Source organism: Balaenoptera borealis, assembly GCF_965194805.1.
Source record: "Balaenoptera borealis genome assembly, chromosome: 3".
NCBI lineage: Eukaryota > Metazoa > Chordata > Mammalia > Artiodactyla > Balaenopteridae > Balaenoptera > Balaenoptera borealis.
The window spans coordinates 9,985,366-9,999,410 of NC_138866.1; the positions used below are offsets into that span (position 1 = coordinate 9,985,366).

Here is a 14,045-nt window from a genome sequence, read left to right on the forward strand (position 1 = left end):
GCAACCTTTCCATACTCAGTAGTTCTAAGTATTTTTCTTTTGTAGATTGCTACATAGATGATAATGTCATCTGACAGAAAAACGCAGCCTCATTTCTTTCTCTGAAATGTGGATACCTTTCACTTCTTTCTGTTGCCTTTCTGCACTGGTTACAATACCTAGCACAGTGTTGAACAAATGCAGTAAGGAGTGTACACTCTTGGCTTGTTCCTGATACTAGGGGAAAACATTCAGTCTTTCACCTTTAAGTACGATGTTACCTGCAGGTTTTTCACAGAGGAAGTTCCTATCTATTCCTAGTGTGCTGAAGTTTGGGGTTTTTTCTCCAGGAATGATGTTGGGTTTTGTCAAATGTTTTTCCGAAATCTACTGAGATGATCAGATGGTGGCATTTTGTTTTTTGTTTTGTTTTAGTTTGTTGATATGATGACTTATATTGATTAGATATGGAATTTTAAACCAACCCTAAGTTACTGTGATAAACCCTGACTGGTCATGACGTATTAGCCCTTTTATATTGCTGAATTTGATCTGCTGTTTTTGAAAAGATGTTTGCATCTAAGTTCATAAGGGATACGCACCTATAGTTTTTTTGTAATGTCTATGTCTTATCTGGGTATCAGGATAATGCTGGCCTCCTAGAATCGTTTGTGAAGTTCTTACTTTATCCTCTATTTTCTGGAAGAATCTGTGTAGAACTGTTATTATTTCATTTACATTTACCCTAATTTTTACCACTTCTGGAGCTCTGCGTTTCTTCATGTAAATCCAATTTCCATCTGGTATTATATTACGTCTGCCTTAAAGAACCTCCCTCACCATTTCTTGTAGTGTAAGTCTAGTACAATGAATTCTTTCAATTTGTTTGTCTAAAAACAAAATAGTTTTTTGCCTCCATCCTTGAAAGATATTTTCACTGGGTACAGATTTCTTGCTGACCTTTTTTGCTGTTGTTGTTGCTTTTGCTTGCAGTACTTTTAATACAACATTCCACTGCTCCCTAGCCTGCATATTTTCCGACCATAAGGCTGCTTAATTCTCACATTTGTTCCTCTATATTTAACGTTTCTTTTGTCTCTGGCTGTTCCCAAGGCTGTCTCTTATTTTTCATTTTCAGCAGTTTGATCACGATGTGCCTAGGAGGACGGTGTGTGTGTATTTACCTTGCTTGGGGTCCTCCGAGCTTCTTGGGTCTTTGGCTTGTTGTCATTAGTTAATCTCAAAAAAGTCTTGGCCATTATATCTTCAAATAGTTCTTCTCTCGGCTCTCATTCTGAGACTTTGATTGCCCGTGTATTATACCACTTTATACTGTCTCAAAGCCACTGAATGCTCTCTTGTATTTTTTCATTCTTTTTTATCTTTGTGTTTCCGTTTAGATAACTTCTACCTTCAAGTTCACTGATTCTTTCCCCAGTTGGCCCTGTTGGAGAAACGCTTCATCTCTGATATCCTTTTTTTATTTCTAGGATTTCCATTTGATTCTTTTATAGTGCCCAACCCGCTGCTGAAACGCCCTGTGTGCCCGTGCACGTCACTGTGAGGCAGTGGGCAGCGCTGTGCCCCTGCTCCCCAGCAGCAATCATCACCGCACCTACATCACCAGAGCAGGTCCTGTCCAGTCTCCTACCCCGGCCACGGCAAGCAGGCCTGGGGAAACGGGCTCACAGGTGAGTGCAAAGCTCCCTTGTGCCGGCAGCTCTGAGTCGTTCCAAACTGACACGCGAGCCCACAGATCAATCTTTAAAAACTTGTCAAACATTTAGCTGATTTCTTCTAACAATCCTTTGGGGGTGGCCACGCCTTCCTCTTCCACTCTTGTCAAAAGTCGGTGTCTCTGTGTCCCATCTTTCCTCAGAGAGCTCTTCTGAATACAGTTCACTTGATTGCTTTGTGACCACTGCTGACGGGCTCAAGAAAAGTTACGATGATGTGAATTTTGTGAACAAGCCATTGTTGTTAGAATGGGAGTGATGTTTTCTTGCACACATCTATATCCTAAGTAGAAGTGGAACTGATTGTTTTGCTTCTGAGCCCTGAATATTCCTTACTCTCTTATAAGCTTAACCATACATTTAAAAGAATGCTTATTTTACTTTTTCTAGAGTTTCTAGATGTTCTGATTTGGGAACATTTTCTAGGCTATCCACTTCACCACACTGCCAAAAGGCTAGCTAATCCATACAGTTTTAAATCAAACATTTCAGACCTTTATTCCAGTGGAGTATGTGAATATCTTCTTTGTTTTAGAGTCTTGCAAGGATTGTAAATTAAAATATCCATAAATTATCCTTTGTATCATCCAAATGCCTAAAGTCAGAAACAATATTCAAATATTTCTGTGATAATGGTGGCCCCGTTATCACAGAAATAAAAGATTTTCTAATTAAGAAATTCAGAAGTTCCAGCTCATTTTTATCATAGGCAGGATAAAAATAACACATGATTGAATGACTAAGAAGCACATGTGAGAACACTGGTCTCCACTAGAATTTAGCTTACTGAAAGGGAATATTTTTAGATCTATTAAGAATATTAGCTTATGTAACTTTTTATAAATGCCCAGAAAAAACTATATTTGCAGCCAGTGTTTCCACTGAATTTACTATTATTGTCTAATAATTAATGATGTTACTCTATTTTGTCCTTAAACACAAATGGATATACATAAAAAGATATAACACAGACATTATCTTCAAAATGCATTGTGATCAATGTATTTTTATTTTTGAGCTGTAAACCATAGAAGAAAGAGTCATTTTATCCCATCTGTCCATGCTCTCTAATTCTTTTGGTTAATACTACTTCTTTTTTTCTTAGTGAACTGGAAGAATAAGTTACACAATTTTATGCTTCCTAGCCCACAAAAACTCCTCATAAGGTCAACTCTGACCCTGATGATTTTTCTCCATCAATCTGACATTATAGGAATAACTTCACTTTCTTCTTCACCTTACTTCACATCAGAGTGGCCTTCAATGCTAAGCCTGTCAGTAGAGTCCTACTCTACTGCGGGCTTTTTATGACCTGTAGGGAGTATGGAACATCATGTTCCGGAACATCATGTTCTGCTTATTATGTATAACTGTGTTGCCTTTACAAAATCCTTGTGCTTTTTTCAGAACTTAACTTTTAACTTATCTCAGAAAACATCACCTAGAGTGAGGAAGACAGGTACTTTTATTTTTGAACTGCAAACCAAAGGAAAAAGCAATTTGTATCATCTGTTTGTGCTCTTTAATTCTTTTAGTTAAGACTATTTCTTTTTTTCTTGGTGCACTGTAAGAATAAATTATATAATTGTATGCTTCAACAAAATATCATAGTCAAACGCTGAATTTTTTAAGCCTAGATTTTCTTAACTGTCAAATGAGAATAAATACGTGGTGTGGAGTTGTTATAAGAGGTTTAAAAGGATGTGTCTAAAGCACTGAGCACAGGGCCTGGCCCACAGGAAGGGTTCCTCACATTATTATTATTGGTTATCCACATATCTGTGCCACTTGAAATAGGCCTTAAAAAGTAAGTAAAGTTAAGCTTTTAGTAACAAATGTATTTATTTACATAGTAAAGGCTATCTATAAAAATTTAAAAATAAACTTTTAAAAATCTACCTCTATTCAGTAGATACAAAATGCTCAAATAATCACATTGGGAAAAACTTATAATATAATAAAAGTAGAACTAATGAATCTTTTCAGAATCAAAAGATTCGTAGACATCTACTGATCTCAAATGATTAAGTTTCATATTGATGAATTATGTCTCTTTTATCCTTTCCCTATTATATATCTTTCTCCCACTCCTCCCCCAAAAAAGGTCTCTCTAGAAACGTAAGTCAGCATTATATCACTCCACTGACATCCTGTTTTTACTTCTCATCCAAAAATGCCATTAGTGGATCAAGTGTCACTGGTCTTTCAGGTAGACACTTACTGTCTCAGAATATCAAGCTCAATCAATGCTCATTTTAAAATTATTTTTGAGTGCCTATTTTTGCCAAGCACTCTTCTAGATTCTGGGGATACAGTGATAAATCAGACCGACAAGCCTTCTGCCCTTATGGAAGAAAGAGAAAAGAAGGGTAGGTGATGAGGTCAGAAAGCTAGTCAGGGTCATTTTAGGGCATGGTAAGGAGTTTTACTCTATCTGAAATGGGAAGTTACTTGTATTACTTTCCTGTGGTTGGTATAATAAATTAGCACCAACTGAGTGGCTTAGAACAACAGAAATGTATTCTCTCACAGTTCTGGAGGCCATCAGTCCTAAATCAGTATCACTCAGCCAAAATCAAAGGGTTGGCAAGGACACACTCCCTCCAGAGGCACTAGGTAGAATCAGTTACTTGCCTCTTCCAACTTCTGGTAGTTGCTGGCATTCCTTGGCTGGTGGCCTCATCACTGCAATCTCTGCCTCTGTCTTCACACTGCCTTCTCCTCCACGTCTGGGTCAAATCTCCCTGGGCTCTCCTCTTATAGGGATACATCTGATGGCATTTAGGGCCCACCCAGATAATCCAGGATAATCTCCCTGTCTCAAGATCCTTAACCACATCTACAAAACCTCTTTTTCTAAATAAGGTAACATTTACAGGTTCCAGGGATTAGGACCTGATATCTTTGGGAGGCCACTGTTCTGCCTACCACACCACTTTAGTAGTTTTCATTCAAGAAGAAAAGATATGACTGATCTCTCTGAAAGATCTTTAAGAGATCTCACTGAAGAAAAAAATTAACTATGTGAGATGATGGAGGTATTAATTAATTTGATGGTGGTAAGCATTTCACGATGTATACGTATATTAAATCATCACACTGTACACTTTAAATGTATGCAATTTTATTCATCAAAGTAATGTGTAACTTGATCCTAAATAAATAAATAAATGAACAATCTCTCTGGCTGAATGGGCTCCAGGGAGCAAAGGGGAAGCAACAGGTCCAGTAAGGAGGCCTCTTGCAATAACCACACGAGAGATGACTCAGGCTGAGGAACTAAACTTATATATTACATATTTGTTGCAGTCACGATGAGCTAATGAAGAGGTTGCATAGCAGTTTAGAGAGAGGGCCCAGGAGTCAGACTCCCTATTCAAACCTAATTATACCACTTGCTAGCACCGTGACTTTGGGCAAGTTACTCACCTAAGTTGCTTCTTCCTCGATCAAGTGACCCTTACAGAACTGCCATGAGCATTCAAAGAGATAAAAATGTGTAAAATGTTTGACAGAGTACAGTGCCTGACACATCGTAAGACCTCAATAAATGACCTACAGTTATTTTTATCTCTTCCTGACATTGCACATTTTCTAATAGACAATTTTACACCTTATTTGGTTCCCAAAATAAGTGAAAAAACAATAACAGGGTTCAATAACTCAACAGGTAGAGACTTTTTTTTTGCACTTCATTTATAAAGGAGTCACTGATATTACATGGTTAATTATATCATTACTATTTTACATTTTACAAAGGACCACAGTATTTTAGAAATTTATCCTGACAAAACAAATTCTTTCATTTCTAGACAACCAGAAGTTCAAGTCAAATCTAACATCCAATATTAATTCAACTTAATATATTGTGGAAAGAATTCAAACTTAATCAATAAAGACCACAGAAAAAACCTGTTTTCTTTTTCAAAAGATACCCCAGGATTAAATCATATAAAATAGATATAACTACTACAGTTGTTCCTTGAACAATGTGGTTTAGGGGCGTCAACCCTCCACACAGTGGGAAATCCACATATAACTTTACGGTTGGCCCTCCCTCCATATCCCAGATTCCGTAACCACAGATTCAACCAACTTCTGATCGTGTAGTACAATGGTACATATGTATTGAAAAAGTCCAAGCACAGATGGGCCCAAGCAGTTCAAACCCGTGCTGTGCAAGGGTCAACTGTATAGTCAGAAGTGTCTCATATCTATAATTAGATAGAGAATTTAAATTGGAGGTCAAAATATTTCCTTTCTGGATTCTTATTTAAATTAACCTTGAGATGAGTGATCTAACTGCACTATCCTTCATCATCTACTTTGGATATAACTTAGAAAGTAAACTGAAGAAATACTGTGGGTTAGCTCAGTTCTAATCCTGCCTCTCTTTCTGCCACTTTATTTTTAACCTTAAATTCCTTCATCTCTAAAACAGTGAAAAATAGCAACCTATTTTTTAAACCATTTTTCAGTTAATTCATTATTGTAAAGATAAAATGCAAATGCAAAGAAAACAACAGAAACAAAAACAAAATCAAAAACATTTTGTTTGGTGAATTTTTATAATACATAAGCCCAGAAATATCTCCATCACTTTATCTGATGTTCTTTAAGGTAAAGATAAGGTACAGCAGGAGTTCTAAAAGCTGCTAATACTACTGTTATAAATGTGAAAAGAACCTGGGCAATGATTAACTTCTTACATAAAATAATTATTATTCATGTCTTTAAATTCTCTAAAAATAAATCATTCACTGAAGATTAGCATTAGAGCGTATTCAAACTATTTTTCCCCATCGATTTAATAAATTATCAACCAAGACACTCAAAAACCAGCAGAACCATACGGAAGCTCAAGCCAGAAATAATCTGGAAGTCATCCCTCGCTTTCCACATCTGATCTATTATGTAGTTCATTCTCTCCCAATAAGTGCATCTTGGATATATCCACCAGTCTCTATTGTCCCAATTAGCCGCCCTCGTGCTGCAGCTTCCCAACTCCCGCTCCAATCCACCCTCCACACAATTAGCAAATGATCATTGTAGCCTGTCCGTGGGATAAGTCACCGCCCTGCTTAAAGTCTTCAGTGGCTCTCCACTGTCCTAAGAAAGAGCAACACTTGCATATGCTCCGTCACTGTCCTCTCTTCAATTCACAACCTACCCCCACCCACTGGACTCCAACCACGCTTACCTCTTGCAGTTCCACCAAACTCTTCCTGCTGTCTCTGCCTGGACCACTCATTCTTGACTCCTCAAATGGCTGTTTCCTCCTATCCCTTCAGTTTTCAGTTCCTCAAAGATGTGTCCTTGACCTCCCAAAGCACAGTCAGTATCCTCCCACTCTCCCAGCTCCCCCAATGCCCCCCTCACTTTATCCTGTTCTTTACACTCACTCACTTGTTAAATGTCTGTTTCCCCCCTCTGGAAACGTCCTTGCGGGTAAGTTCTCTGTTTTGTTCACCTCTGTTTTCTCAGTGCTTAGAACAGTGCCTGGCACACGGGAGGTACTCAGTAAATTTTTATGAATGAATGAGAAGGCCGTTATTACTAAATGCTCATTTTGAGACACAAGATTGCTTTTTTAATAAAATTAGCTAAGAAATTATGGCCATGGCAAGAGTGAATAAAGTGGCTATGTGCAATTTTTGTCATACTTCTATCACTTGGAAGTAACCACTCACAGAAGCAAGGCAGAATTAAAGAAGGTGTTGTGAGTACCAACAAGTCTTAACAATATCTGAATACTATGATTTTAAATGATTTGCTCATAGGTTTTAGAATTTGATGTGGGGTTGCTTAAATGTTTAGCTGTCTACATTTTATATTAAACCCTCTATAAAAGTCATTATTATTGCCCCATAAAGAAGTCTTTCCCATTTGCTTAATTCTTCAGCATTTTTACATAAATCAGAATCACACAATTAAATACTCTCCTATGCTTGTTCTTTAATTGTTTTCCATAGTCTTTATGTCTTCCTGATACAGAATCTAATCTGGGGCTGTTTTCTACCTTTTTTAGTACAGGGCAAAATAAGTCCTAAATAAATGGCTGCTACGAAGATTGTCTTAGTAAATATTCATTAGTATACATTTTCTTTACATCCCTTTCTTCAGTTAATCTTCTGTATTATGAATTAAACTTAATAACTTTAAAAGCTTAATAAAATCTTACCCTCTGTAACTCAGTTATATAGTTTCTGCAGAGACATTTGATTCTTTGTACAAATATGCTCTATATGTGAGTGTATAATATTCTTTATACATTCCCATGAAATTAAGATTTCTCAGGAGTTATTATTTAGTTAACTTTACTGTGAACGCATTAGCAAAGGATTTTTTTCAAAATAATTTAGAGACTTCCTAAAGCTCACTACTGTCTATCCTTCATCTTTTACTCTTGCTTTATGAAACTTTTAACTTGCAGTATGCGGCCTGTGGCCTGGATTTCGCCTGCTCAACACAGAGTGTACACCATGCTCAATATTTTTAGCTTTAAATTTAATTTGCTTATGTACAATAACTCCTTAGTTAAGAGGACCTAACCACCTGTTCCCTTCTACTACTGTTTAACTGGTACCCCCAGGTGACATGCTAACAAGCTTAGGTCAGTTAATATCACTTCAGTTGAATGTGAAATTAAACCTAGACTGTGTAGACATAAATCCATTGAAATTATGGAATGATTTGGGAAAAACAGACATGAAAAAGCTTCATTCACTTTTGAATCACACGTGATACTAAAATAAACATCTTCTCAATTCACCACTGTAATCAGTAAAAAAAAAAAAAAAATCCATATTGCCTGCATAGAAATGTGAACATCTTATAAAAATAACATGGTATATCCCTGATCTACATCACTGGAAACATGCCATATATGCCTAAAAATAAAACCCAAGGACACACTAATAATTACAGTATTTTAAACACATATAAATTAATTTTAAAATTATAAAAAAGTTAAACCAAACAGAAAGCCAAAGCAAAGTCTACAAAACTCACTATTAGCAAACAGAATCCCCGTTAGGAGGTAACCTCCCTGACCCCATTAGTAGTGTAAGCTCCCTGAAGACACAAAGACATCATCTGTCCTGTTCATTCAAGTTCTCATAAAGAACAGCACTTTGCATATGGTACAAATAAATAATAAATAGCATGTATTAAATATTTAATATTATATATTAATAATGAATAAATATTAAACAGTCGGAGAAAAGAAAGTTCTAGTAGATCAAATATTTTGTTTACAGCAGGAAAACTAATTCTGAAGGAATTTAGGAAGTAATTAAATATAAAACTAAAACTGCAATGGCCACAATTCAATCTTTAGCAGGCACCACGGTGATTATTAGGACTATCAGTTAAACTATATTATCAGTGTTCTAGAAACACTATTAATATATATTTAAGTCAACAGAATACCAAATAAGATAGCTATGATTTTATAAGACTAAGATTTTTTTTGAGCTACTGAAAACATTATAATGTCTCTACTGAGAAAATGATTAACGAAAGAAATCTTTATAGTTTAAGATCTAGATTTGTCCATTTCCATCAGCTAATTTCCTTAAATATTTTCAACATAATTCAAAATGTTTATCATAATACTTCCTCCACTCAAGGATTAGGTACAAAAGATCAGCCATCAAAAGCTCTGAAAATTTCTCCTGACAATGACAACGTACTACTGGGAAAAAATGGTGAATTCAAATCTTATTTCACAGCAACTTACTCTGACTTTTGGCAAGATTCTCCGAAGTGTCTCAGTAGGGTTCTGTCGCATCAGAAATGGAAGATTCGCAATCACGCTTGTTCCTTGGATATCTTGACCAGCACTTACAAAGAAAACACAAATTTAAAATTTGTAACTATAAATTTGTATTTATAATTTACATTATAAAAAGCAGGGATTAACTTGAAAACAACTGCTTTTTAATAACGAACACTCAGACTTCTGACAGTTTTAAACTTTAAACACATCATCTAGATATACAAATAAAGCCAGAACTGAAATTTCTGGCTTTAAGTCAATCTTATAACAAATGCATGAAGATATTAATTATGCTTATGCTAAAACAAGGTTCTCTATCCACACACACGTCTTGTTGAAGTCTAAAAATTTTGAGACCATTATTAGTTACTTTAAAATTCTACCTTATTTTTTCCTGTGACCTGCCAGTTTGCTATACTTTATAAAAATATAAATGATAAATTTCATTATGGTAAAATATTAATAATCATAACAACAGCAGGGACAGCAACAAAATCTACAGCAGAATCATACAACTTTCTTCTAGGACAATGAAACTACCTATTGCACTAGATTGAGTCACCAGAAACTTAACGATATATTCTATATTCTTAAAAGTCAGTAGGGTGTATTTATATGGTACCTTTTTAACAGAACATTCATTAGGTCACTAAGGCTTTACCAAAATAATCTGTGATACTCTAGTGGCCTAAATACCTCAGAAAAAGTGTTCCGATTCTTCCAAGAAACCACTTCCATGCAAAAAAATTATTTGTTTTTAAAACATAAGCTAACCAACATAACTTGTGCAAGTACTTGAAATATATATATATAAAAGATGCTAGTAAATGTGGCACCACCTCAGAGGGAAATCCCACCTGTCGTTAACTGATACCAATTTAATGTTAATTACTGATGCCGTAATATTTATTTATCTTAACTAAAATTATTTTTACTTAACTCTTCAAATGGAATTATTTATTATATGTATATAAGACCTTAACATGGTTTTCTAAAGAGTTTTTAAAGTATTATATTTATTTGCTTCAGAGTTTTATAAGTTCTGTTAATAAGCAGCATATTCTGATTAAATGAAGCTGCACTGCTGTGACAAAGGCTTTTTCCCTGCTGCAGTACGGTAGGCTGTGAAATACAGGTCAGCACAATCATTCCACTATTCTCATTACTCTCTAAGTGAATACTTTAAAAGACAAAATCAAGAAGGAAAAGAGAAGGGAGGGAAACAGGAGACCCATGCCAAGGTGAGGAGAAGATCAAAAGAGGGAAATTAAAACTGCATATAAGATACTACTTGTAGTGGATTGAATGGTGGTCCCCCCCCACAAAATATGTCCACACCCTAATCCTGGAAACTGTGAATGTTATCTTAATTTGAAAAAGGATCTTAAAGAGAAATGCAAATCAAAACTAGAATGAGGTATCACCTCACACTGTTAGAATGGACATCATCAGAAAATCTACAAACAACAAATGCTGGAGAGAGTGTGGAGAAAAGGGAACCCTCTTGCACTGTTGGTGGGAATGTAAAGTGATACAGCCACTATGGAGAACAGTATGCAGCTTCCTTAAAAAACTAAAAATAGAACTACCATATGACCCAGCAATTCCACCACTGGGCATATACCCTGAAAAACCATAATTCAAAGAGTCATGTACCACAATGTTCACTGCAGCTCTATTTACAATAGCCAGGACATGGAAGCAACCTAAGTGTCCATCAACAGATGAATGGATAAAGAAGATGTGGCACATATATACAATGGAATATTACTCAGCCATGAAAAGAAATGAAATTGAGTTATTTATAGTGAGGTGGATGGACCTAGAGTCTGTCATACAGAGTGAAGTAAGTCAGAAAGAGAAAAAGAAATACCATATGCTAACACATATATATGGAATCTAAAGAAAAAAAAATGGTTATGAAGAACCTAGGGGCAGGACAGGAATAAAAACGCAGATGTAGAGAATGGACTTGAGGACACGGGGAGGGGGAAGGGTAAGCTGAGACAAAGTGAGAGACTGGCATGGACTTAATATACTACCAAATGTAAAATAGATAGCTACTGGGAAGCAGCCGCATAGCACAGGGAGATCAGCTCGGTGCTTTGTGACCACCTAGAGGGGTGGGATAGGGAGGGTGGGAGGGAGACACAAGAGGGAGGAGATATGGGGATATATGTATATGTATAGCTGATTCACTTTGTTATACAGCAGAAACTAACACACCATTGTAAAGCAATCATACTCCAATAAAGATGTTAAAAAAAAAAGAATGGGCAGAAGACCTAAATAGACATTTCTCTAAAAAAGACATACAGATGGCCAAGAGGCACATGAAAAGATGCTCAACATCACTAATTATTAGACAAATGCAAATCAAAACTACAATGAGGTATCAGCTCACACCAGTTAGAATGGGCATCATCAGAAAATCTACAAACAACAAATGCTGGAGAGAGTGTGGAGAAAAGGGAACCCTCTTGCACTGTTGGTGGGAATGTAAATTGATACAGCCACTATGGAGAACAGTATGGAGGTTCCTCAAAAAACTAAAAATCGAATTACCATATGACCCAGCAATCCCACTACTGGGCATATACCCTGAGAAAACCATAATTCAAAAAGACACATGCACCCCATTGTTCATTGCAGCACTATTTACAATAGCCAGGACATGGAAGCAACCTAAATGCCCATCAACAGAGGAATGGATAAAGAAGATGTGGTACATATATACAATGGAATATTATTCAGCCATAAGAAGGAATGAAATTGGGTCCTTTGTAGAGACGTGGATGGACCTAGACTGTCACACAGAGTGAAGTAAGTCAGAAAGAGGAAAACAAATACCATATATTAACGCATGTATGTGGAATCTAGAAAAATGGTACAGGTGAACCGGTTTGCAAGGCAGAAACAGACACAGATGTAGAGAACAAACGTATGGACACCAAGGGCAGAAAGGGGGGGAGGTGGTGGTGGTGGGATGAACTGGGAGATTGGGATTGACATATATACACTAATATGTATAAAATAAATAACTAATGAGAACCTGCTGTATAGCACAGGGAACTCCACTTCACTGTACAGTAGAAACTAACACAATATTGTAAAACAACTATACCCCAATAAAAAATTAATTAATTAATTTTTTAAAAAAGAACTGTTTTCCAAGTCTCTGCATGTATGGAGGATGGAAGCCCGGCTGTGGGCGGCAAGCAGCGGCCCTGGGAGGCTTCAAAAAAAAAAATCCTTAACAGAATATTAGCAAATAAAATATAGTAATATATTAAAGGAAGAATTATACACCATGATCAAATGAGATTTACTCCAGGGATGCAAGGCTAGTTCAATACTCAAAATCAGTGTAATCCATCATATTAACAGGTTAAAGAAGAAAAATATCACATGATCATATCAATGCAGAAAAACATTTGACAAAATTCAACACATGAACACTGAAATTACAAATACAATATCATTTACAATCACTCAAAAAACGAAATACTAACAAAATTACAGGACTCGTATGCTGAAAACACAATGTTAATGAAAGAAATCAAAGGACATCTAAATAATTAGAAAAACCTACTCTATTGAAATTAGAAAAGCTATCCTGAACCACACGTTCTTATAAGGGTTATGAAACGAATTTCACATAAATACAAGACATATACAAGGACCATGTTCAAATTCCATATAGTTATTTTTTTAAAAAAGAGAAGAAGGACTGAACTAATATTCTTAAAGACAATGAAAGACAGACAAGCCCACAAAACAGCTAATTATAACCTACTATTTTTCCACAAGCAAAGGAAAAAAATTAAGAAAATGTATAAGACACAGGAAAAAAACACATGAATCATAATTATGAAAGCTCAGAAATACGGTGATAAAACTCAGGAAAGAATTGAAAGAAAATATCTTGAAAAAGACGAAACTATAAAGAACACAAGGTTGAATAAATAAAATATATAATGCCTTAAGAAAAATAAAAGGTGAAGAGAATAAAAATTTTAAATTAAAAAAGATTAAAAAGATTTGAGAGAAAGTGATATGTAAGACAGGCAAAGAAAATCCAACATACTTTTAATAGGAGTCCCTAAAGAAGCAACCAAATCAAGGGAACCATCAAAAAAAACATTACTTGAAATGAAAAAAGATTCAAAAGGGCACCCTGTGTACCTGAGAAAATCGATCCAGCATAACCAACACTGGACTATATTAAAGGACTTTAAAAAAATCCTTTGGGCATCCAAGAAAATGAGCAAGTTACTTAGTAATAGAAAAAAATATATGGACTGTCATTAGACTTTGACAGCTATAAGATGTTAGAAAAGCAAAGAATAGTCTATTGGTGACACTGCTTACTATAAAAAGGACACGAAAAAATATAAAAAGAAAGTACAGCTAAATTGTAATCACCATAATCTCTATCAAATATAAAATCTAAACTTAATTTCTATAATCAATATATGTATGGCCCTTTTCCCACCAAGGGAGAAAAATACATACATTTGGGTATTGTGTTAAGTATCATTGCTTAGAAG

At 35.6% G+C, this 14,045-nt stretch overlaps 1 protein-coding gene across 2 annotated transcripts in view; it reads right to left on the reverse strand.

Annotated features, from left to right (window-relative positions):
* Positions 1–9,568, reverse strand: part of PPP4R4 (protein phosphatase 4 regulatory subunit 4) — a 79,858-nt gene extending 70,290 nt beyond the window's left edge. For both annotated transcript variants that reach the window (XM_082384646.1, XM_082384645.1), the window contains exon 1: positions 9,457–9,568. In XM_082384646.1, coding sequence (XP_082240772.1) covers positions 9,457–9,507 — 51 coding nt within the window. In that variant the 5' untranslated portion in view covers positions 9,508–9,568. The remainder of the gene's footprint in view (positions 1–9,456) is intronic.
* Between the last annotated feature and the right edge of the window lie 4,477 nt (positions 9,569–14,045).